Genomic DNA, 24,986 nt, shown 5'->3' with positions numbered 1-24,986 from the left:
AGAGTTACAAAAAGCAAAACAAAACATGTAGCTGATTGATGTCGCAGACCATGGCGCCTGCTGACATTACTCACCTACGTGAGATTGCAGGGGGTCGATTCACAGCTCCTGTCTGTGTGCGTGCGTGCATTTTACAATGTAAAGGTGACTTAGGAACAATTTAGTTGACTGAATCATTGTCATTGTACAAGCGAATCACGACAGCTAACACCTTATATTATAAATCAACTTTAGAGAAGTTAAACCTGCAAAAAATACAAATATTATTTTCTATGAATATTCAAGAATAGAAAACTTTTCTAGCCTAAGCTAATGTAATTTTCCGTTCACCACGTTATTCACACACAGATATGTAATTAGTTACTACTGAACAAATAACTGAATTATAACAGATATTTAACCTTCATGCATCAGCATAGACTAACACCCACAGTCATTAACTTATCGTTGACCTCGATAATGGGAACTAGATATTACACTTTTGACTCCCCTTACTGACCACGCCCTCCTCACCCTTATTGGGCAATTTGAAAAAAGCTTAACAATAAAGATACTAATTACTCCGATATGGTTCTTGGTTTACTTCTCCCCACGTACGCACACGAACGGACGTACCCACCAGATGAGGCCGGCTCTTTATCAGTAGGAAGGGCTCATCGATAGCTTATCTTAGCAGGGAGGAGAAATACCATCTCTCTTCGTATTAACTCAAGAGGTCATAACCAAGGATAACACTTGTATTTATTGAGTCTTCTTCTCTATGCGAATAATAACAGTCCACTTTATACCCTCATGTGATAGGTACCATCTGTCCAAGGAGCTGGAGCGTGTTTGTGGATGTACTCACCTAGTTGAGGTTGCAGGGGTCGAGTCCAAGCTCCTGGCCCCGCCTCTTCACTGGTCGCTACTAGGTCACTCTCCCTGAGCCGTGAGCTTTATCATACCTCTGCTTAAAGCTATGTATGGATCCTGCCTCCACTACATCGCTTCCCAAACTATTCCACTTACTGACTACTCTGTGGCTGAAGAAATACTTCCTAACATCCCTGTGATTCATCTGTGTCTTCAGCTTCCAACTGTGTCCCCTTGTTACTGTGTCCAATCTCTGGAACATCCTGTCTTTGTCCACCTTGTCAATTCCTCTCAGTATTTTGTATGTCGTTATCATGTCCCCCCTATCTCTCCTGTCCTCCAGTGTCGTCAGGTTGATTTCCCTTAACCTCTCCTCGTAGGACATACCTCTTAGCTCTGGGACTAGTCTTGTTGCAAACCTTTGCACTTTCTCTAGTTTCTTCACGTGCTTGGCTAGGTGTGGGTTCCAAACTGGTGCCGCATACTCCAATATGGGCCTAACGTACACGGTGTACAGGGTCCTGAATGATTCCTTATTAAGATGTCGGAATGCTGTTCTGAGGTTTGCTAGGCGCCCATATGCTGCAGCAGTTATTTGGTTGATGTGCGCTTCAGGAGATGTGCCTGGTGTTATACTCACCCCAAGATCTTTTTCCTTGAGTGAGGTTTGTAGTCTCTGACCCCCTAGACTGTACTCCGTCTGCGGCCTTCTTTGCCCTTCCCCAATCTTCATGACTTTGCACTTGGTGGGATTGAACTCCAGGAGCCAATTGCTGGACCAGGTCTGCAGCCTGTCCAGATCCCTTTGTAGTTCTGCCTGGTCTTCGATCGAGTGAATTCTTCTCATCAACTTCACGTCATCTGCAAACAGGGACACCTCAGAGTCTATTCCTTCCGTCATGTCGTTCACAAATACCAGAAACAGCACTGGTCCTAGGACTGACCCCTGCGGGACCCCGCTGGTCACAGGTGCCCACTCTGACACCTCGCCACGTACCATGACTCGCTGCTGTCTTCCTGACAAGTATTCCCTGATCCATTGTAGTGCCTTCCCTGTTATCCCTGCTTGGTCCTCCAGTTTTTGCACCAATTGTGGAACTGTGTGCCATGTGTGTGTGTGTGTGTGTGTGTGTGTGTGTGTGTGTGTGTGTGTGTGTGTGTGTGTGTGTGTGTGTGTGTGTGTGTGTGTGTTACTCACCTAGTTGTACTCACCTAGTTGAGGTTGCAGGGGTCGAGTCCAAGCTCCTGGCCCCGCCTCTTCACTGGTCGCTACTAGGTCACTCTCCCTGAACCATGAGCTTTATCGTACCTCTGCTTAAAGCTATGTATGGATCCTGCCTCCACTACATCGCTTCCCAAACTATTCCACTTCCTGACTACTCTGTGGCTGAAGAAATACTTCCTAACATCCCTTTGATTCATCTGTGTCTTCAGCTTCCAACTGTGTCCCCGTGTTGCTGTGTCCAGTCTCTGGAACATCCTGTCTTTGTCCACCTTGTCAATTCCTCTCAGTATTTTGTAAGTCGTTATCATGTCCCCCCTATCTCTCCTGTCCTCCAGTGTCGTCAGGTTGATTTCCCTTAACCTCTCCTCATAGGACATACCTCTTAACTCTGGGACTAGTCTTGTTGCAAACCTTTGCACTATCTCTAGTTTCTTTACATGCTTGGCTAGGTGGTGTGTGTGTGTGGATGTGTGTGTGTGTGTGTGTGTGTGTGTGTGTGTGTGTGTGTGTGTGTGTCGCTGTGTTTGGATGCATGTGTGTGTGTGTGTCGCTGTGTGTTTGGATGCATGTGTGTGTGTGTGTCGCTGTGTGTTTGGATGCATGTGTGGATGTGTGTGTGGATGTGTGTGCATGTGTGTGGATGCATGTGTGGATGTGTGTGTGTGTGGGGGGGGTATGAATGTGGATGTAAAACAGATATTACCTGCTGCACTTAATTAACCAATCCATAAGAAAAAAAACCCATAAACGAGATTGTCACATAGTCAGCCATCATTCAATTACTGGCCGCCTCCATCGTTACTTCGCCCAAGTGTCTCACGTCACCCCCACCTCCATGTCACCAAGGAATTTATATTCATTACAAAGACACTATGAAAACGTGTCAGCTGTCCAGCGTTTTAGGGCTAATATGTTACGTGGAAAGAAAAATAAAGCGACATTTCAGGAACATGCAAAAGAAAACAAAACTGAACAAAACGTATGAAAAACCAATGTAAACAAAAGACGTTGTCTTCATTAATGAGATTTAAAAATAAAAAAAATCGCAGTTATGAAAATGTTACACTACGTAAAATTTTTATTAACGTTCAAATAAGCAGGTACACGAACACACTAACGCATTTAATGTTACGGCGTATATAATCGCATTATTTTTTTCCACATTAAATTAGACTAGCTTACGTCTCGTGATGTGATATTAACTGTGTTGTAATTAGGTGAACAGGTAAGCCAGAGGGTCTTCATATAACTAAGACCAACGTCACGAGGTCTTTCTACTAATAAAATACATATCTTCCCCTCTTCAAAGAAACCTCTCATCACACACTTCCACCATCAATACCGAGTATTTGATGACATTTTAAACCATGTTGACCCTACACTGAAGTCAAGTGCTATGTACACGAAACTATGTCAGGGTGAGTATCGGGAGTAAACAGAAGCATAAACCATCTTTAATTCCATTTTCTCACTATATTTGCTCTGTTATCACCTTTCATATATCCTGATTATACGACATTACTGAACGATATATATCGCCTGACGTGAATACTCATAATTTGACGTCCTTGAAGCGATCACTTCACATTCTGCCTTGTATATTTTATATTACCATCATGATGTTTATACAACCAATTGGTAATGTAACGCAGTATTCGTCCGATAACAGGAAAGTATATTCTGACACGGGTCTTTGATAGATGATCATTCGTTACCTGGTTATCCAATGGTCTACCGAAGTCTGGATTTTCATCTATAAATAACAAACAAGGATCTAAATACCTGGTTTAGATTAAATAACCTGCATTTGTATATAATTTCATCATTTGTATATTGTATAATTTGCTGAAGAAGGCCTCGGTGTAGTTTCGAAGTACACAGTATTTTCTGATATTCTCATCCAGCTGCTTAATTAATTCTTACAGCTCAGGCTAGCAAATTTCTTAATTGCCAATTTCTTTATAATGCAATACAGGCTAGGATAGTCGCGCATTGTTAATATACCTAATATTGTTAGAAGTAAAACTTTCTTCCGATTAGTACTCTTTTGGCTCTAAATAAATGCTAATAACAACACCACTGGTCACCTTGCATGGCCGTGTTGCAGGCAGCCGGACAGACTCCTCTACACATCGCTGCAGAGGAAGGAGACGAAACCACCGTCAAGTTCTTCTATACCGTCCACGCCAACCCCAACATCATGGACAAGTTCGGTAAGCAACTTCGGGCACATGCTTGTAATTGCCTGGTTGAATTCATAAAGGATATGCGATACCTTAACCAGGTAATTCTGAACAAATTCCCTCTGGGGTGATGCCTTCATGCCTCTGAGGAACTCACCGTCAGAGGAATTGAACCTGCCATCCCTTTCCACAGATCGAATCAGAATGCTTTCCATTCCATCCTTCCAAAGGCGCTGTATGGCTCTTAATTAAGGGCTTAACGCTCTTCCTTTAGCGCTTCTTCAGCATTATATATATATATATATATATATATATATATATATATATATATATATATATATATATATATATATATATATATATATATATATATATATATATATATATATATATGCAAAACAACCACTCTGAAAGAATAGAGAAATTCCAAGCGCTTTCGTGACTACTCACATTATCAAGGAACTATGAAAGTGAAGCATCCAAGGAAGCTATATAAGGGGTCGGCCAGCACCTCACTATCAGATCCCACAACGGTTAAACACGTGACGCGCGGCGACCCAACTTGGATAGGTCCTTGGATAGGTCCAAGTTGGCTCGCCGCGCGTCACGTGTTTAACCGTTGTGGGATCTGATAGTGAGGTGCTGGCCGACCCCTTATATAGCTTCCTTGGATGCTTCACTTTCATAGTTCCTTGATAATGTGAGTAGTCACGAAAGCGCTTGGAATTTCTCTATTCTTTCAGAGTGGTTGTTTTGCATATTTTGAAATCACCTGTTTACTGTGATCTTATTGCATATATAAATATATATATATATATATATATATATATATATATATATATATATATATATATATATATATATTTGATCAATATCACTCGTCCGTGGTTACAATATATATATATATATATATATATATACACGCACACGATACACGCAATAAAAACAAAGATAAAACTGGCAAGCAATAAAAACGCTCTACACAAACCAGTCAATCATTGTTGGAAGCGCCTGACACTGGTATCCATGATCTATGAAGCGTCAACAGGTACTCAAGCCACATTATTTAATATTTATTCTTCACACCTAAACAACATTCTTAACATATTTCCAACAGCATCGCGCTACAGACTCGACGTTCACACATCATTCTCTCACATCCTACTTTTTCCAGTCATTCCACAAGATATCATTCCACTTCATCACCCATTACACAAATGTTTCTCGCTAAAAATGATTAACGTTCGCTCACTGCATCCTGAATGTTACATAAATGTTGACGCATTTGTAATACGAGAGAAATTTTACCCAGGCTTATGACGAACGCTTCAGTCCTTCAGCTTGAAACACTTGATTAAAAAGTACTGATATGTTCCTCAGGAGTAGTGAACATTTTTGCTCATTTCTTAATTGCTTGTCACTGTAATCGGACGGAGGATCAAACCTGTGTCACACCTTTGGATGACCTACAAGAATTCGCTGCTTCTAAAAAAAAAAAAAAAAATTGAAATTTATCACTGAATTCCTAGGGATACAAGTACAAGTATCCACGAATTACGAATTACTAGGAATGGCTGCATAAACTGAAGTTTTCGATATTAGAAGCGTTTGAGGACCTGGAAAACAGGAGAGATACGGTCACATCGTAAAAGATACTCATAGTCATTGCCAGTATAGAATGTATTTTTAAATACGCGAAGCAGAACGGGGATCACAAACGGTACTTAAATGATCAAATAAGCTTGAGTGACATTGTGAACAGTGTTTTCAGTTTAGCGAGGGAGTGGTACTAGCCAGGGACAGAGGAAGCGGAGATAGACTCAGTATATGGCTTCAACCTTCTTCATAGCTTGCGAGGCAGGACCGGAAGCTGAAGTTCAACCCTTGCAAATATAAGCAGGAGAGTAAACACACACACACACACACACAAATATATATATGATCTGTATATTTCGATCCCCTTTTGGGATCCTCTTCTGCTGAAGAGGATCCCAGAAAGAGATCGAAATATACATATCAATTAAATTTCAGAGTGTATATTTCCCTTTGAATTATTATTGAGCATTGACAAGTGTTCATTATACTTGAGTTATCAATAATTAATAATAATAATAATAATAATAATAATAATAATAATCTACCGTACATTTACTTGCTTTCTTACATATGTACGGCCTTCTCCCTCTTCCCTAAAGTCACTCCTCCACGCCCACTAACTCTACCTCGGTCTCCTTACCCCTTCACCCTCTTCCCCCCGACCACAGACCGCACACCCATCCACGTAGCGGCTGAGAACGGCTTTACGCCCGTCGTCGACCTGCTGGCGGAGAAATACAAGGCCTCCGTAATGGACCGTACTAAGGACGGCTCAACTCTAGTACACATAGCCAGCCTGCACGGACACCCAGACACTGTTATGGCCTTCCTCAGAAAAGGTGGGTGATTGGGGGAGAGAGAGAGAGAGAGAGAGAGAGAGAGAGAGAGAGAGAGAGAGAGAGAGAGAGAGAGAGAGAGAGAGAGAGAGAGAGAGAGAGAGAGAGAGAGAGAGGTGAATACTTGGTTAAATCTTAAGTCATTTCTATAGTTAATGCTAACTTTTGTCTATACTAACATTCAGACATTCATGATTAATTCGTTTTCCTAGCGTATACTAATATGTACTAAGTATGTACTTAGTGAAAATTAGTGAACAGAGTACTCTCAGGTGATTACCTTTATGTAGTTACATTAGTCAGTAATATAATTTAAGTTTTCAGTTGCACCAGCACAGCACCTAAATAATGTTATTACACCTGTGTTTTCCTAACACCTAGGTGTTGTGGTCCCTTACAGGTGTGCCGCTACATATGCCAAACAGAAGCGGCGCCAGGTGCATACATACAGCAGCCCAGCGAGGTCATGTGGGTGTGGTCAACGCAATCCTTCACAAGGGTGAACACGTCGACGTAACTACCAACGTGAGACCCAACTTTTCTCTCTCATTCCAAAATAAAAACTAAGGTCGTAACTAAGACAAATTTCACTACTCTACCCGCAGTCTATAGCATCTAGTATTGTGATGCCTCTTATTTTCAGCACGTAAGATACCTATCAAGATCACGTAAGAATGAGGTTAATTATTATTCGAGTTCTGGTAGTGTGTTCTGTCAGGAAAGAGAAGTGTCTCTCTCCTGATACGGGTCATCATCAGGTGATGACCCCTAACCGGCCGAGCGTTTGTAATGGTTAGCAATTGTACAACTAGCTTGTACACACAAAGTCATTCCTTAACGTGCTAGTGAGGGTCGTCATCTGATTAAGGTCTGTATCAGTACTTTGTGAAGAGGGGGAGCATCACCTGGCTTGTTAGAGCCAGGTTCCATATCTGATTTAATAAGCAAATGGCTATTATATAGTAATATTCTAAGAGGGTTTTTAAGTGTTGTTTTATAGTTGTCTTCTGTGTCTGTCTACTGTTTCTTGTCATTCTTGTGTTCGGTTAGTATTTAAGCAAGAAAGTCTTTAATACATGTTTACTCTCATTACTCCTCCGCTTCTCTCACTCCTCCCTCCGCACGTCTCATTTCTTTCTCCAAACTTCACACTCCTCCTCCTATATATATTTCCCTTCCCCCACTTATTAAATCTTCCTCCACATCTCAAATTTCTTGCACACCCTTCACCCCTTCTCAGACACCTTTCAGATCTAGCTACGCCCTTTCTCACTCCTACCTTTACTGCTCATCCCTCCCTTCACACCTCTCACCCATTCCTCCATACTTCTTATCTATCCTTCCACCCCTCTAACCTCTCCCTCCTCCCTCCTTTCCCCCTCCCTCTACACTTATCCTTTTCCTTCTGCCCCCTCAGGATGGCTATTCAGCCCTGCACATAGCTGTCAATGCTGGGAAACCTGCAATGGTTGAAGCTCTTCTGGGCCACGGTGCCGACCTTACCATGCAAGGTCAGTACTTGTCAGTCTTGAAGGTGGTGGTGCGCTCCTGAAGGCTCAGGACGGTAGGCCGAATTTTCACCCATAATAAACTACATTATATATATTATGAAGCTCCAGGCAGGGTCGAGATTCGATCCTCACTTTTCCTTGTAGCTAGAAACTCTATACTTTTCAGCCAAGAGACCTGTGATGCTGAGGCATCTCCATCTCACGCAGGTGGTTCTGGCAGGGAGTCTGCTCTTCATCTGGCTGCCAAAGTCAAAGATGGGGAGAAGTGTGCAGAGATGCTCCTCAAGTCCGGCGCCGACGCTAACCTTCCCAAAGACGACGGTCAGACGCCGCTCCATCTTGCTGCCTACCACGGCAACCTGAAGACTCTCCAGCTGCTTCTTGAGGACGATAGTGCCAAGCCTTTCCTTCAGTCTAAGGTGTGCCTTTCTAGCTCTCTTGGGTTAAGGAGCGTTGTCTGTGTGCATTTTTGTCTAAACTGAAAAGTGTACAGGGAAAATTTCGTTCCAAGGAGTGCAGTTCAAGGGACTTGAACCGTTCCCAGTAATTGAGGTGTTTTATTGTACTTATACTTGCAGTGAAAGTTCTCTGTATATTCTCCAGGGTTGCAATTTTGCCTGCCTTGTTAGGCAGTTGGCACACGTTAGTATACAAGGGTATCTTACGTAAGTCATATGATGTTATCCAGGTTCAACAACTAGGTCAAGTGGAGTACCCAAATTAAGTACATATATATATGTTGTGCCGAATAGGCAGAATTTGCGATCTTGGCTTAAATAGCAACGCTCATCTTGCCATATAGGACAAGCAAAAATTTGTGTATGCAATAATTTCGCCAAAATCATTCTGAACCTAACGAAAAAAATATATTTCACTGTGTTTGTAAACAAATCTAAAATATATTTAGTTGGGTTAGGCTAAAATAAATTGTTCCTGCTATAATAAGGTTAGGTAAGTTTTCTAAGATTCTTTTGGTGCAAAATTAAAAAAATTTACATTAGCATTAATGAAAAAAATATATCTTTAAACGTATAAGAGAACATTTTAGAAAGGACTTAATTTTAAATGAGTTCTTGCTAATTGACCAGTTTTACATATTCTGCACGACATATATATATATATATATATATATATGTCGTCTGCATATATATTTTTATTACCTGTTGAGTTTGTATATTAGCTACAGTATATATATATATATAAACAGGTATAGAATCTCTCACGCTGCTTTTATCTTTCCATATATATATATAAGGAAGGTTCCTTGATGTTGGTGAGGGGCTCTTGATTTAGGGAATTGGATCTGTGCTCCAGTTCCCCGAATTAAGCCTGAATGCCTTCCACATCCCCCCCCCCCCAGGCGCTGTATAATCCTCCGGGTTTAGCGCTTCCCCCCTTGATTATAATAATAATAATATAGTAACTAGTATTGGCTCTTGCCTGACTTTTTTCTTTTGTACGAGCTGGACAAGTCTTTTGAATTGCGTTGTGTTTTATTTTGTCGATGAAATCTTGCAAATAGATATGTGTACTCAAGAATTTACTCCCCCCACCCGCACCCAAAAAAAGCGTTGAAAGTTAATTACTAAATCATTTAGCTGTTTATAAGAGAATTATCTTGTTAGGTACGATGATTCTCATGGGAATATTTTTGTGAGCCTTTGGGTAGCCGTCAAAAAAACAAAGAAATGTAGGCAAAGTTTGACAATTCCGATTTTTTGTTTTTAAACATACGAGTGTTTAACTTATTTTTAAGGCCATCCTGGAGCTCACAAAGGAAGTACCCAACTGAATTCCGTCCATAATATTTAACTTGCTCCTTTACAGGAGAATATTATAATATTCTAGCTGAAGATCTATGTGTTAATCTTGCCATTACCACCACCACCAGACTGGAGAGACACCGTTGCATTTAGCTTGCTCGTCTTGTAGAGTTGAGGCCGCTAAGATGTTGATCGATCACGTCCTCAAGAAGAGTGGCAAGGACGCCGTCGCTAAAATGGTCAATTCTAAAGTAAGTCTCAGAGATTGTGAGTGTACCACTGTGAAGTATTTTTTATTGAAGTGACTTTAATGTAATGTGTATCCTCTGGAAGGTGGGCGTCTTCGAAACTGTGCATGGCAAAGTGGGTTCTTTCTGTTAATTGGGTTTTCTGTAAAGTGGATATCCTGCATGATGAGGCTATATTCCTGATGGGCGACTTGGTTTTGGCAAATTATTCCAAGATCAGGTCATTTGTGCAGTTGTGTGCCTCTCGCTTCCCTCCCCCCCCCTCCTTAAAAATAACTTTATTAAGGCTTTCCGAAACTTCATCACTAAACGCGATTCTGCTGCAGAATAACCTGGGAGAGACGGCGCTGCACTACGCTGGCCGAGTCAACAAGAAGAACGCTACGTACAAGGCCGGTGAAGACCGGGAAATGGCCAACCTCCTGCTCACCAACGGCGCTCATCTCATGGTCGCTACCAGCAAGGTAACTGACTCCTTAAACAACAAAGATGTTTCTCGTGACATTTCTAATATTCTTCGAGTCATGTAAAAATATTCCGAATGAGTTTCCTTGCGGATGTTCGTGGTATCATCTCCTCCTGCGTCAAAATCTCTCACTTGTTTTCACTTTGAAGATGTACTTCGTATTGTCAGCGAGTCAAAAGCCAAGGATAATCTAGACAAAAGTCAACTGTGTGGCCTATTTCTTTTGGGGTCCTTTGATCCTCTTCCAACAGGATGTGACCCAAAGCAGTCAACTAATTCCTAGGTATCTGTTTACAGCTAAGTTAACATTAGCAGTAGACACTCGCATTTGAGTCCCGTCTCGCCCAGGAAAACCAAACTCAGGTTGCTTCCATTGTTAGCTAAATAACCTACTACGATTTTTTTTTGAGAAGGACTCTGATGGATCATTCGTTTGAGGAAGTGATGGAGGCTCGATCCTCTGCTCACTCTTCAGCTGGAAGTGAGATAATCCCTAATAACACAGTCTGGTTTGACCCTCCCCTCTGCATAATTCCATTAGCACTAAAATTATGTTCAAGTAAGTACCTCTTGGTGCCCGCTTGATCAAGTCTCAAGAGACTCATGATTTTCTGTAATGAAAAGCAACGAGCAAACATTTTTTGCTGGAAAAGATGTAATTATTTACGCTGGGTTCAAGAAATATTACGCCCTGAAGATTGAGTTCTGTAATTAGTTTATACACATGTTGTGAGGTCCTATATTGCCAGGCACAATAATCTTCTCAAAATGTATGTCAGAATCAATACACACTCTTAAACACAAACACACACACACACACACACACACACACACACACACACACACACACACACACACATGCATACTCATACACCTAGCATACACACACACACACACCTCTATAACCAGTCACCATTATCAGGAGACTGTCAGCATTCGTAGTGCTAACATGTGTTCAATTCTCGTGGATTACATGTCAGAAGAGCATGGTACCAGAACCTCGCCTTCATACTTAACAGGAATTTCTTTACGTTATTCAGTTAGGTACGCCGAATTAGTCTGATTGGTCACGATACCGTAAAAGCAGCATATGTATAACGTAAATAAGGTAACAATTGATGAATTGTGTGCAAAGATCATGAGAGTGAACTGAAAGGAGAACAATGAAATAAGTAGTGACAAAGGGTTACCCTTTGCCATACCATACCCAGATGAATGCTAAGCTCTCTGCTCGTGATTTAATTAACTTAAAAATGTTTATATTGGGAATTGCATTAGATAGTAATGTCATTGACTTCCTAAAGAAAATTTAACACGTCAGTACGTACATTTATAGAGAGAGATAATATATATAAAAAGTTCATAGTTACATTTTGCTGTGCTTTAAACTTACTTCCAATTCTACATTCTTAAGAATAAATTCAATGAATATTGTATTTGCATTTAAATAAATCCAAAAAACTTCAACTCTTTAAAAAAAAATTATTTAACCTACTACCACTTAGCCCAATCCAAATTATTTTCCACTTCTATTTCTTATCTTATATCAGGGTCATACTGCAGTGCATGTAGAGTTAGGAACCCATAATATATGAATTAAGAAAGGAGAGAAAGCTCCAGCACCTGGACAAATTAAACTTGCTAACTCAATTTTTACAGAAATCTTGAAACAGGACTAAAACAGGTTTTGCTCCGTTACAGACGTCTGAGACGCCGATCCACTACGTGGCTACGTCGGGGAACGAGGCTGTCCTGGACGAGATGCTTCAGTTCGCTGCCCAGGATAAGGTTAGTACCACTGGGGAAGGTTAGTAGCACAGGATAAGTTTAGTAACACAGGGTAAGGTAACTATGGCATAGGGGAAGGTTAGTACTACAAGGCAAGGTTAGTACCACAGGGGAAAGTTAGTACCACAAGTCAAGGTTAGTACCACTGGACAAGATTAGTACCACAGGACAATGTTAGTACAAGACAGTGGTACAGAATTCAATATCCTAGAGAAAAGTTAAAAAAAAAAATAAGAGGAAACTAACACCATGTTTTGGGCCGTCATGATGTTCTCATTGTTTCTTATTTAAAGTTACTAACCTCTTTATAATTTTTTCAGCATTTTCTTTGCCAGAATGTGAGCTACAGTGCTGCATAAAATATATTTAAGTAATTTTGACATTTGAGCCTAATGCTGCAAAAGCTTCCTCAAAAATCTGACTTTTCTCCATAAATTCGTAAAAATGTCTCTCTCATCATGTTTTCGTGTAAAGTGTATAAACATTTTTTTTTGTCTTAATATTTCCAATCAATTGCCAGCTTTTCTATAACAAGACCAGAATATTTAGTCATTCAGACGTTTACTTCCCCTCAACAGGTTCAGAAGCTAGTGAACATGCAGTCATCCAAAGGTTGGTCGCCGCTGTTGAACGCTGCCGAGAACGGTCACGAAGGGATCGTCTCTACGTTGCTCGACCACCACGCCAGAGTGGACGTGTTCGACAGCGAAGGCAAGGCCGCTCTTCACCTGGCCGCTGAACGCGGCTACAAGTTGGTGAGTCCCATGGATGCTGGTGTGGTGAATGCCGGTATAGAGAGATGGCGAATGCTGGGATAGAGACCTGATGAATATGGCACTTCGACATCATCTTCCATGGTCTCCCTTCCTCAGGTGTGCGACGCTCTGTTGACACATAAGGCTTTCGTCAACGCTCGAAGTATGTCCGGCTTGACGGCGCTTCACCTAGCAGCCATGAAGGGGTGCAACGATCTAGTGCGAGCCCTCATTACCAGACACCACGCCCAGAAGGAAGCCCTCACCCTGGTGAGTCTATGCCCAGAAAGAAACCCCTTGCCCTGGAAAAACCCTCACCTTGGCGAGTCTATATTCCTTCCGAGAGGCTCCCTGACTCGCTCTTGGGAGACGGAGGATGACACCTCCATTATTCATTGGACTGAGGGACCAAAAGGGTTTAGGGCTTCAGATAAAAATTAATGCCTTAGTATTTACCTTAATAACCAACATGGGTTTAGATTTCAACATGAATTATTATGGCCCATAATAATAATAATAATACTAATAATCTTCTCTTATTATTCTCCTCTTGAATTCTTAATGCTTTTATCATAATGTTGTCACCACTTTTGTTATTTTCTGATTCCTCTGATTGTTTCACTTCAACTTCAGAACCCAGATGAAAAATTTATGAAGATTTTAATTGACAGATATTAGTAATTGCAGTTACCAGCCTTGAGGATTATAATGGTTCACTAATAACCGAAATTTCGTCGATTTTTCATTCCCGGTTGTTGGAAAAGTTGTGAAATGTTGCTGCCATATTATTGTGACCTCTTTTACCCTTGGACTCATCATCTTGATGTTACTACAGACGAAACAGACGCCGCTGCACCTGGCAGCAGAGGAGAACCAGCTAGAAGTGTGCGACACACTGCTGCAGCTCGGGGCCGACTACAACGCTACTACTGACGCAGGGCAGAAGGCCGTTCACGTTGCCGCTATGCGCAACAACTCTGAAGTAGTGAAACTCTTCCTCAAGACCTCACCAGAGTTGGTCACTACAGCAGATAAGGTGCGAGATTATTGCACTTCGTGGTGTCATGGGGTGGAGGTTGTGGCGGTGATTTAGTCGTCAGGAAACACAAGCGTCTTCCGACTGGTTAAGCATCCGTTGTCCTGCCAGAACTAAGCTTTCATCCCTTTCAAAAGAGCGATATACCTAGCATACATTAACACAATAATACATAAGAACACTGACATGTGCTGACCCTTTCTTTTGTCTATTGGCTACATCTACTACCTTGTGATGTGATCTTCATTTGTTATAGGGCGGAGAGGAAAGCCAGCGGAAAGCCTTGGTAAAATGACCCAAAGCTTAATTCCACAGGTTCATTTTATAACTAAGATCCGAATCAGGTGAAAGTTTCACATTTTTCCACGACAAACCAAATGCTACAACTACCACCACTATAGATTTAATATACTTATAATTAAAACATCTTATTTTAAATCCACGACTAGCCCACGTATTAGAAATGACTTTTTAAATACAGTTCTACCTTGAGCGAAATGTCTTTATTCGTTTGGATAAATGGTTTATAAAACCGACAGGTTGATAAATGAGACACTTGTGCAACATTTGGGTATCTATTCTGGAAATATTTCTTTTGGACTGAAGAAGTTACTGACTGGCGAAACGTTTCCAGAATAAAAATATCCAAATGTAACGCAAGAGTCTCATTTATCAACATTGTGCTCAATAATAACCCACATGGGGACAGAAACTTAGGAGATTGATTGATCTGTATATTTCGACCCCCTTCTGGGATCCTCTTCAACAGATTACAAGAGTTCATTACATATTAGTTATTTATCAACACTGTCTTTATAACCTTACTCGGGAAGTATAGAAATCCTGTTGGTATAATCATCGTGGCGTAAATATGCAACTCTCAAGAATATAATAATAATAATAATAATAATAATAATAATAATAATATCTTTATTTACTACAAGTACATGTACAAGGTATATAGTCCTAGCTGACAAAAATGACATTCTACTATATAGAAACTCCCTTGTTATGCTCCTCATTTCGGGCAAATTAGGTCAGTGTCCCAGGATGCGACCCACACCAGTCGACTAACACCCAGGTACCCATTTTACTGATGGGGAACATAGACAACAGGTGGAAAGAAACACGTCCAATGTTTCTACTCCGGCTGGGAATCGAACCCAGGCCCTCGCCGTGTGAAGCGAGAGTGTTAGCCACCAGGCTATCCCTGTATTGCCACTAAAGATGCTCCTCAACCCTCCGTTCTTCTCTGTTATTATATTTACCATCGTCTCTTCCGCTATTTCAATTACTGCCCTCGCTACCACCTTCTCCACCACCAGGATGGTAACACGTGCGCCCACATCGCAGCGCTGCAGGGGTCTGTCGACGTGGTGAGAGAACTTATGCGACACAACAGAGGCGTTGTCATCAACGGCAAGAACCGTGTCGGGGAGTCTACTACCTTACACCTGGCTGCTGAGGGAGGTCACGCCAACCTTGTCAAGTTCCTCATCGAAAACGGCGCCTCGCCTAAGGCCGAGAACGGAGTACGTTCGTAATGTTTATTCACGAAAGAGGCAATGTAATAACTGATGTAGGTTATGTTAGTATACTTTGCTAAGTAATATTTTCCACATGGGAATCAATGTTAGTGCTTATATTTGTTTCGTCTATTCGCAAGTATGATTTATTTAGCGTTTGTTGACAATTATGGAACGATAATGATATAATATTTGTGTGTACTGACAGTCAGTATCCAAGAGCACTGATGTAATATTTGTGTTGTGGAACGATGTTAGTACAATACTTATGGGATTTGTTTACAGGTAGGGTTCACTGCTGTTCATCTGGCAGCCAGGTATGGCCACATCCAGGTGCTGGACACACTAAGAGAAGTCACCAGCCTGAGGATCACCAGCAAGAAGCTGGGTCTCTACGCTCTTCACGTCGCTGCCCACTACGGCCAGACAGGTCAGCTGTGGTAATGGACACGTCGAGGCAAGGCATGATTTTTTTTTCAAGTAGTTGTGTAAATAAAAAGACTGTAGTGACGGAATCATGAACCAAAAGTCAACAAGAGAAATTGACCCCTTTATGTCAACAGTATTAGGTACATCAGCTATGTGCGACTTCTCGATTCTCAATAAACAAAAGCTTGTCATGTTTTCCTGTCGTATACTGTACTATTTACGAAAGATTTCACACATGATGTAATGAAATCTTTCAGCTGGATGACTAAGTGATGAAGATATCGTCAAGAATTCCACTATGACTTCATCAGCTTCAAGGTGTTCGTTCCAGTATTTACTATTACTAGTAAATTACCATCATAAAAACTCGAAAAGAAGTACATGCAATAACTCTGAAGTTTAGAACACATATAAAAGAGCACTGATTTGCCAGTAAAGTTGTAGATGGATGGGATAAACTATTTAGATAGCATCAAAAGTAGGTTAGAAAATACATTAGAGGGAATGGTGTTGGTAGGATCTGCCTAGCATGAGCCAGTAGGCCTATTACAGTCCTCTTGTTAGTTTATTCAACAAGAGCAAATACTGATATGTCTTTGTCTTTGGATGACCAGTTTAGGGAAACTAAGAACACATGAAAAAAAATTAGACGATGACACTATGGAGGGTCATGGTAGCAGAGACCGCTGCAAGTTTTGTTCTCCTGTGTTCTTTATTCCTTTATTGGCCTGCCTGCTTGGGCAAGCCAATAAAAATATATTCGCCTAAATCACAACAGTTGCTGTGTTGTAGATCCCAAGATGATTCACAACACTCATGGATATGAAAACTTGATCCGTTTATCTTCGTTCATCCAGAGATCGTACGGGAGCTTCTCTCACACATCCCTGCTACCATCAAGTCTGAGCCACCCATCCTGAGCGGTGGGCGACCCTTTTTGCCGGACCTGGGGGCAGAGGCCGACCTCACGCCCCTCCACTTGGCCGCCCATGAAGGCAACGAGGGCGTGGTCAGGATCCTCTTCAACATCCCTGGGGTGCAGCCTGACGTCACCTCTAGACTCAATGTAAGTGTCAAATGCAGCAGATACATTTTCCATTTTTTTCTGATTTCCTATACGTATTTCCTCAAAGAATTATGATTTGGAGGGGGGAGTTAACATGCTGTTGGAGTGTGAGCAAGGTAACAATCATGGATTCAAGGAAACCTGCTAGGCAGATTTGAGTACTGGAGATGGAAAGTAGTGCTTGCAATCCAAGGGAGTGAAGATGCTTCAGTTCAGAGTCATTTGAATTGCAACGTCCGCACACTTCTAGCAAGACAACTACTGAGTGAATGTTGGTGAATTTCTTTCCATCTCTGGGTCAACCAATCCCTGTGGAACACAGCCAATGTGGCAAAAAAAAAAAAATCAGATGTTTGCGTGTGCCACAGTTTCCTCTGGAAGAGTTTTATCACCACGACTTGTGTCCCTCCCACAGGGCTACATCCCACTCCACTTAGCGTGCATAGGTGGCCATACCTCAGTTGTCGGTCTCCTCCTCTCTAAGTCCACGAAGCAGGTCAGTGCTTGCCATTCTCTCTCTCTCTCTCTCTCTCTCTCTCTCTCTCTCTCTCTCTCTCTCTCTCTCTCTCTCTCTCTCTCTCTCTCTCTCTCTCTCTATTTCCTTCGGTATTTCAATGTATTTATTTTAGATCTGGTATATTCGTACACGCTTGTATACACTAGTCGATAATCTGGTATAAAATTAAAATTTTTATCCATGTTTCACTTGTCTCTTCCTGGTCAGGTCGCCAAAATGGACAAGCGTGGCAGGACTGGCCTTCATCTAGCTGCCATGCACGGTCACTATCACCTGGTGGCCCTCCTCATGGGCCAAGGGGCCGAGCTAGGGTCCAAGGATCGAGTAAGTGTTTTCGTAATGTTGAGCTAGATGCAAAATTACTGAGAGAGCAGGTGCAAAAACATAATACAGACGGCTAAAACTTCACACAGAACGAACCATTGTAATGAAAACAAACTTGGTCTGAGCCTATGTCTTATCTTCATTACTGTGAGAATGATTATTGAGCAGAATAGGATGATTAAGTGGGTCTATACATACACACACACACACACACATATATATATATATATATATATATATATATATATATATATGTATATATAAATAGATATCCGAGGTGGAAGGAAAGAATTAATGGTCATCTCAGGAAGTGTCAGACAGAGGGTGTAAAGGAGGTTTTAATTAAGTGGTAGGGGCTGGAGCATAAAACAGGCATATGTGAGCGCACTAGACCGGGGTGAGTGGCGCAAGTGATTTTAGGGATTTAACGTGTGCTGTTGAAGTGTGAGCAAGGTAACATTAATGAAGGCATTCAAGGACACTGGTTAGCCTAACTGGAGTCCTGGAGGAGTGAAGTACAGTGCCTGCACTCTTGGGCTGATACATTTCAAAGGGTCATTTGAATCGTGATGTCTGCGCACTGCTGGCCAGACAGCTACTGAAGGAATGATAGTTACTGTTTCCTCTGTTTGGGTCACCTTACCTTGGTGGGAGACGACTGATATAGTTAAGAGGAAAATTCCACCTACTTCTCGTAAAAAAAACACAGTCAGTCTCTTTCAAATCCACAGCTACATAATCTTCCACATTCTCTAGCAACTGCATCCTCTTCCATCCACACTCCATGAAAACTGAAGCACCCACTTTCTCCAGTCACCACCACAATAACCACTACAGATAAAGGTGGGTTCACTCTGAGAAAATTAAAACCATCATCAAGAGGGAAATTAGTAAAGAGGACTCAGCGTCAAAACTAAGCATCTTACAGGTCGGGTAGGTTCACCAGGACGGGTCCTGGACCGGGTCTTTTCCATCCGGTGACCCGGCAATATAACCAATGCAACACTTTCCTAACATACCACCATAGTATGTTCTCCCACGTCACCACAACTAAGAGGTATATATATCACACTTACTCCCACTACATTACGCACACATCATTTAATCTCCCCATGGAGATACAGCTTATATTATCCCTCCCTCATCTTCAAAAACTACCATACCCCTTCGGAATAAAACTTCCTCCTTCTGTCTCGCTCACAGGACGGTTTGACGCCCCTCCACTACTGCGCTCGTGCAGGCCACCTGGAAGTAGTAAAACTACTAGTAGAGGCAGGTGCGTCTCCCGAAGACAAGTCGGTGGAAGGGAAGACACCGATCACCTTTGCTGTGGCCAGTGAGCACGTCGATGTTTACAACTACCTCATCAACAAGAAACACGACTCCTATAAACTACTGGAAGATAAAAAGGTTAGAAGGATAGAATACTCATCAATAGCAGAATAAACCGATAAGTATATTAATGAGATACAACATGTGGTTTATGTCGTTTGATTGAGAAGACGTTTCGTCCACCGAAGACCTTGTGCAAAGTTATTATGGATGCCCTAGCACTGGTAAACTAAGTTATTATGGATGCCCTAGCACTGGTAAACTAAGTTATTATGGATACCCTAGCACTGGTAAACTAAGTAGTTATGGATACCCTAGCACTGGTAAAAATGTAATTACATGTTCCCTACCATTGATAAAAAAATAATTAAAAGTTCCCTGCCTCTGGTAAAAAAATATTTAAAAGTTCCCTGTCCCTGCTAAAAAAAACATAATTAAAAGTTTCCTGCCTCTGGTAAAAAAATATATATAAAAGTTCCCTGCGCCTGGTAAAATATAATTAAAAGTTCCCTGCCCCTGATAAAACAATGAAAAGTTCACTGCCTCTGGTAAAAAATATAAAAGTTTCATGCGCCTGGTAATTTTTTTTATAAAAAGTTTCCTGCCCCTGGCTAAGTCCCTGCCACTGGTAAAGTGATTAAGAATTCCCTGGCACTGGTAAACAAGTCATTAAGAGTTGCTTGTCCATAGTAAACAAGTCAATAGATTCGCAGTAAAACATTTTACCATGTTTTAAAGCATTGTACAGAACTATACACAACACTGCTAGTGTACAGTGGGTTATACTGAAACGTTCAGTGTTTTCCTGCATCACTCTGTATTCTACTGTGTGTGTTGCAGTACGTGCACGACCTGACGCTCATGAGCAAGAAACACAATCACTCGCCCTTGGAGGAATTCATCTTACTCTCGCCGGCGCCCGTAGACCTGGCCACCAAACTCGCCCACACACTCCTCATCCTCTCAGATAAGGTAGGTACGAGAGAGAGAGAGAGAGAGAGAGAGAGAGAGAGAGAGAGAGAGAGAGAGAGAGAGAGAGAGAGAGAGAGAGAGAGAGAGAGAGAGAGAGAGAGAGAGAGATAGAGAACTTGTTTGTGAATGTAGGGGACGCTGGAGAATTTTAAACACAGAAGAGTCACCTGCCATGTACAAGGTTATGGAATCTTTTGCTCTGCCTGAACGTGTAAGTTTCCAGCGCTTCCCTCAGTCTAGCTGCTTAATTGGGTTTAAATCCCATCGGTTACATGAAGGTCGTTAAGGCTGCATATTACTTGCTCACCATCAATCAAGGATCCTTCAGTTAAAACAGTGATTAAACTCTCAGTGTATTTAGAGAAAAATAAACATTATTAAATTCCCAGGTAAGCAACACAGGCTTAGGGATCACATAGCACCTCTGGAATGAGATTAAATCAAACTTTATCTCAAATGGATATATGTTGTTTAGACAAAGATAACTTCCACTTAGTGAGTTCTGAGTATTCTGGTTGATTTTAGGCAGAAAACGTATACAAAATAATTGAGACGTGGACACAGTGTATGTGTTGTTTTGGGATCACGAGAGATAAACATCTCCCGGTGTATCTTTCCTTGCGTTTCAGTAAACATTCTCAAACTTTTTATCCTTTTGTATACAACCATAACAATAATATACAATGTAAATAATTATATATATTTATATATATATATATATATATATATATATATATATATATATATATATATATATATATATATATATAATAATAATAATCATCATCATCATCATCTGTCACTGCACTTATCATGAACACCTGCACCTGGATCGTATGCACAAACATCTGTGCTCCTCAATGACCTGACTTTGGACCGTAAGTTACCACTGTCTGTAGCACGGTATGTTGGGCAGTTTGACCTGACTTGGTGTTGTTACCCCGTCCCCCGATGTATAGGCCAGATTTATGTTGCCTGTAACGTTCCTGTGGTCTAAACTTATTAACCCCTTTTAATCTTGGTTTGGCTCAAAGCTGGACGTAGTCGACTGATTTTTTTTTTCGCTATTGACTTTTAACTCGTTGCTGATTTTTCTCTCTCTCTCTCTCTCTCTCTCTCTCTCTCTCTCTCTCTCTCTCTCTCTCTCTCTCATACCTATTAACTCTAGATCAATAATTATAGGAAAATGATTCCCAGATTATTGGCTTATCTTCCTACAGGCACCAAACACATGGTTTTCCTTACACTTTTCACCACTAGTCTCAGGGAATTGTCTCATCTCAAAAACTTACGCTAACCTATGCGTAAATATTTTTTGGGTTAATTGGTTTGTTAGGTTTAAAGCCTGTCGACAACACCAGGCTGAGTCAGGCTGCACATATCCTCTACTCCACCAATTAAGGATACTTTAATCCTTGATATGAGGGTTAAACCACCAGCGTTAAACCACCACCGTTAAATCACCAGCGTTAAACCACCAGCGTTGAACCACCAGCGTTAAACCCCGAGAAAAACCAATCTCACTGTGTACATAACCTTAATCTCTACTAATAACTTTTATGAATTTCCAAGTCCTTTTAAGCATGATCTCAGAGATTTAATTTTAAAGGCAAAGCCGAAAAATTTAACATTTGCACTCGTAGAATGTTAGATTGTGGCTCTGAAACAAAATATTAGTTAATTAGCTATTAACATGTCTCTAGCCTCGCCGTAATGAGGATGATTTGCTAATTATGTGTTTTTCTAATAAATAGGAATTTCTAGTTCGTTTTCTCTTGACTGTGACTGGTATTTGTGTGTAATTAGAGTGTGTGTATATTTCCCGAGTAAGAAAATATATAATTGTATAAGATAGTGTTGAAATGTTTGGTGTAATCTCAAATTCGGAAGTTTAGGTAAGGTTTTTTTTTTTTTGTATTATCGTAATTGTGTATTCTGTGTTGTATTCTGTGTTGTATTCTGTGTTGTATTCTGTGTTGTTTTCTGTATTGTATTCTGTGTTGTATTCTATGGCAGTAAATAAAATATGTCAGAAGTTTTTTTCAGTTTCCTTTTTTCAACATTCGTGAATTTACGAAGATGTACGCGGGCACGCGCACCCGCAAACGCGCGTGCATACACTCACCCACCCACACACACACACACACACACACACACACACACACACACACACACACACACACACACACACACATATTTAAGAAAGGAAACAGAAACGAGGCACTAAACTACAGACCTGTGTCGTCGAACACCTGGAAAGGAACAAGATTATAAATGAAAACCAGCATGGGTTCATGGAAGGCAAATCTTGTATCACAAACCTCCTGGAGTTTTATGACAAGGTAACAGAAGTAAGACACGAGAGAGAGGGTTGGGTAGATTGCGTTTTCCTAGACTGCAGGAAGGCCTTTGACACAGTTCCCCACAAGAGATTAGTGCAGAAGCTGGAGGATCAGGCACACGTAAAAGGAAGGGCACTGCAATGGATAAGGGAATACCTGACAGGGAGGCAGCAACGAGTCATGGTACGTGAAGAGGTATCACAGTGGGCGCCTGTTACGAGCGGGGTCCCACAGGGGTCAGTTCTAGGACCAGTGCTATTTTTGATATATGTGAACGACATGATGGAAGGAATAGACTCTGAAGTGTCCCTGTTCGCAGATGACGTGAAGTTGATGAGAAGAATTAAATCGGACGAGGATGAGGCAGGACTGCAAAGAGACCTGGAGAGGCTGGACATGTGGTCCAGTAACTGGCTCCTCGAATTCAATCCAGCCAAATGCAAAGTCATGAAGATTGGGGAGGGGCAAAGAAGACCGCAGACAGAATATAGGCTAGGTGGACAAAGACTACAGACCTCACTCAGGGAGAAAGACCTTGGGGTGACCATAACACCGAGCACATCACCGGAGGCACACATCAACCAAATAACCGCTGCAGCATACGGGCGCCTGGCAAACCTGAGAATAGCGTTCCGATACCTTAATAAGGAATCGTTCAAGACACTGTACACTGTGTATGTTAGACCCATACTGGAGTATGCAGCACCAGTCTGGAACCCACACCTGGTCAAGCACGTCAAGAAGTTAGAGAAAGTACAAAGGTTTGCAACAAGGCTAGTCCCAGAGCTCAAGGGAATGTCGTACGAGGAAAGGTTAAGGGAAATCGGACTGACGACACTGGAGGACAGAAGGGTCAGGGGAGACATGATAACGACATACAAGATACTGCGGGGAATAGACAAGGTGGACAGAGATAGGATGTTCCAGAGAGGGGACACAGGGACAAGGGGTCACAACTGGAAGCTGAAGACTCAGACGAGTCACAGGGACGTTAGGAAGTATTTCTTCAGTCATAGAGTTGTCAGCAAGTGGAATAGCCTAGCAAGTGAAGTAGTGGAGGCAGGAACCATACATAGTTTTAAGAAGAGGTATGACAAAGCTCAGGAAGCAGAGAGAGAGAGGATCCAGTAGCGATCAGTGAAGAGGCGGGGCCAGGAGCTGAGTCTCGACCCCTGCAACCACAATTAGGTGAGTACAATTAGGTGAGTACACACACACACACACACACACACACACACACACACACACACACACCACAGCTCATTATCATGCAACGCTGTATGATCCTTAAGAGTTTAGCGCTTATAATAATAATTTTATTATAATCATTAGTTTCCTTATTATTAATGTTTTCTTTCTCAAATGCACCATTTGTGTGTGCAGAAGACTGTACACTAATAACAAAAACTCCTACAATTCATTCCTTCTATCTTCATCTTCAACATTCTCAACCTTTCATTTAGTGGACGGAGGATTAAGCCTTCAACCACTTAATTGCAATGATGAAAGAATGATGATGAAGATTATGTTTCATAAGAATGTTTGAAACTTTGTTCCACTCTTGTCTCATACAAAAAAAAAAAAAAAAAAAAAAATCAATGACCAACACGTGTTTACTACTTCTTGTAAACAAAAACATATATACATCCCATACATCTATTCTATCTAGAGTCACAGCAGTTTTTCTCTCTATTTAAAAGATACAGTTTTTACCTCGGCTATTTTCATTTTTTATAACGCCATTAAAAGGCTTTCCATTACTTTGTTCATTAGGAAAAATACCGAATGTTTCATTTTTTTTATATACGTCACTGAAAGATGCCTAATCTAATTCTGTGGCACATTTAACTTTGTTCTTCTCAGTGTTCAAGCAACTAGTGAGCAATTATCCTCCTCAATCCACTCTTCCTGGTGCACAATAGACCCCTTTTATCCATCCTTCCTTCAGAATCAACCCCCTTCCCTTTTTTTTCCACTGCAAAAGCTTCTCAAGGGAGGTTCCTTGACGCTATTGAGGGGCTCTTGATCTAGGGAATTGGAACTGTGCTCCGGTTCCCTGAGTTAAACCTGAATACCTTCCCTCCCCGCCCCCCCCCCCCAAAAAAAAAGGCGCTGTATAATCCCTATTGCTTTAGCACTAGCCCATGATAGCTATAACAATAATCCATTAAAATAAGAAAAGACAATGACCCCCCACAATCCCTCCTTGTTCTACGCCG

At 41.4% G+C, this 24,986-nt stretch overlaps 1 protein-coding gene across 1 annotated transcript in view; it reads left to right on the top strand.

Moving 5' to 3' along the window:
* Positions 1–20,425, top strand: part of LOC138852080 (ankyrin-3-like) — a gene marked incomplete at its 3' end in the record, with an annotated part of 33,211 nt that extends 12,786 nt beyond the window's left edge. Inside the window, exons 5-22 of the mRNA XM_070081716.1 lie at positions 4,185–4,290; positions 6,525–6,695; positions 7,093–7,217; positions 8,110–8,203; positions 8,411–8,622; positions 10,095–10,217; positions 10,541–10,678; positions 12,382–12,468; positions 13,047–13,223; positions 13,341–13,493; positions 14,059–14,259; positions 15,585–15,791; positions 16,071–16,215; positions 17,072–17,280; positions 17,696–17,776; positions 18,005–18,121; positions 19,325–19,531; positions 20,294–20,425. Of these exons, the coding sequence (XP_069937817.1) occupies positions 4,185–4,290; positions 6,525–6,695; positions 7,093–7,217; positions 8,110–8,203; positions 8,411–8,622; positions 10,095–10,217; positions 10,541–10,678; positions 12,382–12,468; positions 13,047–13,223; positions 13,341–13,493; positions 14,059–14,259; positions 15,585–15,791; positions 16,071–16,215; positions 17,072–17,280; positions 17,696–17,776; positions 18,005–18,121; positions 19,325–19,531; positions 20,294–20,425 (2,685 nt within the window). The remainder of the gene's footprint in view (positions 1–4,184; positions 4,291–6,524; positions 6,696–7,092; positions 7,218–8,109; positions 8,204–8,410; positions 8,623–10,094; positions 10,218–10,540; positions 10,679–12,381; positions 12,469–13,046; positions 13,224–13,340; positions 13,494–14,058; positions 14,260–15,584; positions 15,792–16,070; positions 16,216–17,071; positions 17,281–17,695; positions 17,777–18,004; positions 18,122–19,324; positions 19,532–20,293) is intronic.
* Between the last annotated feature and the right edge of the window lie 4,561 nt (positions 20,426–24,986).

This window comes from Cherax quadricarinatus, unplaced genomic scaffold, assembly GCF_038502225.1.
Source record: "Cherax quadricarinatus isolate ZL_2023a unplaced genomic scaffold, ASM3850222v1 Contig3785, whole genome shotgun sequence".
NCBI classification, from domain to species: Eukaryota; Metazoa; Arthropoda; class Malacostraca; order Decapoda; family Parastacidae; genus Cherax; species Cherax quadricarinatus.
This window is presented reverse-complemented; position numbering and strand designations above follow the sequence as displayed.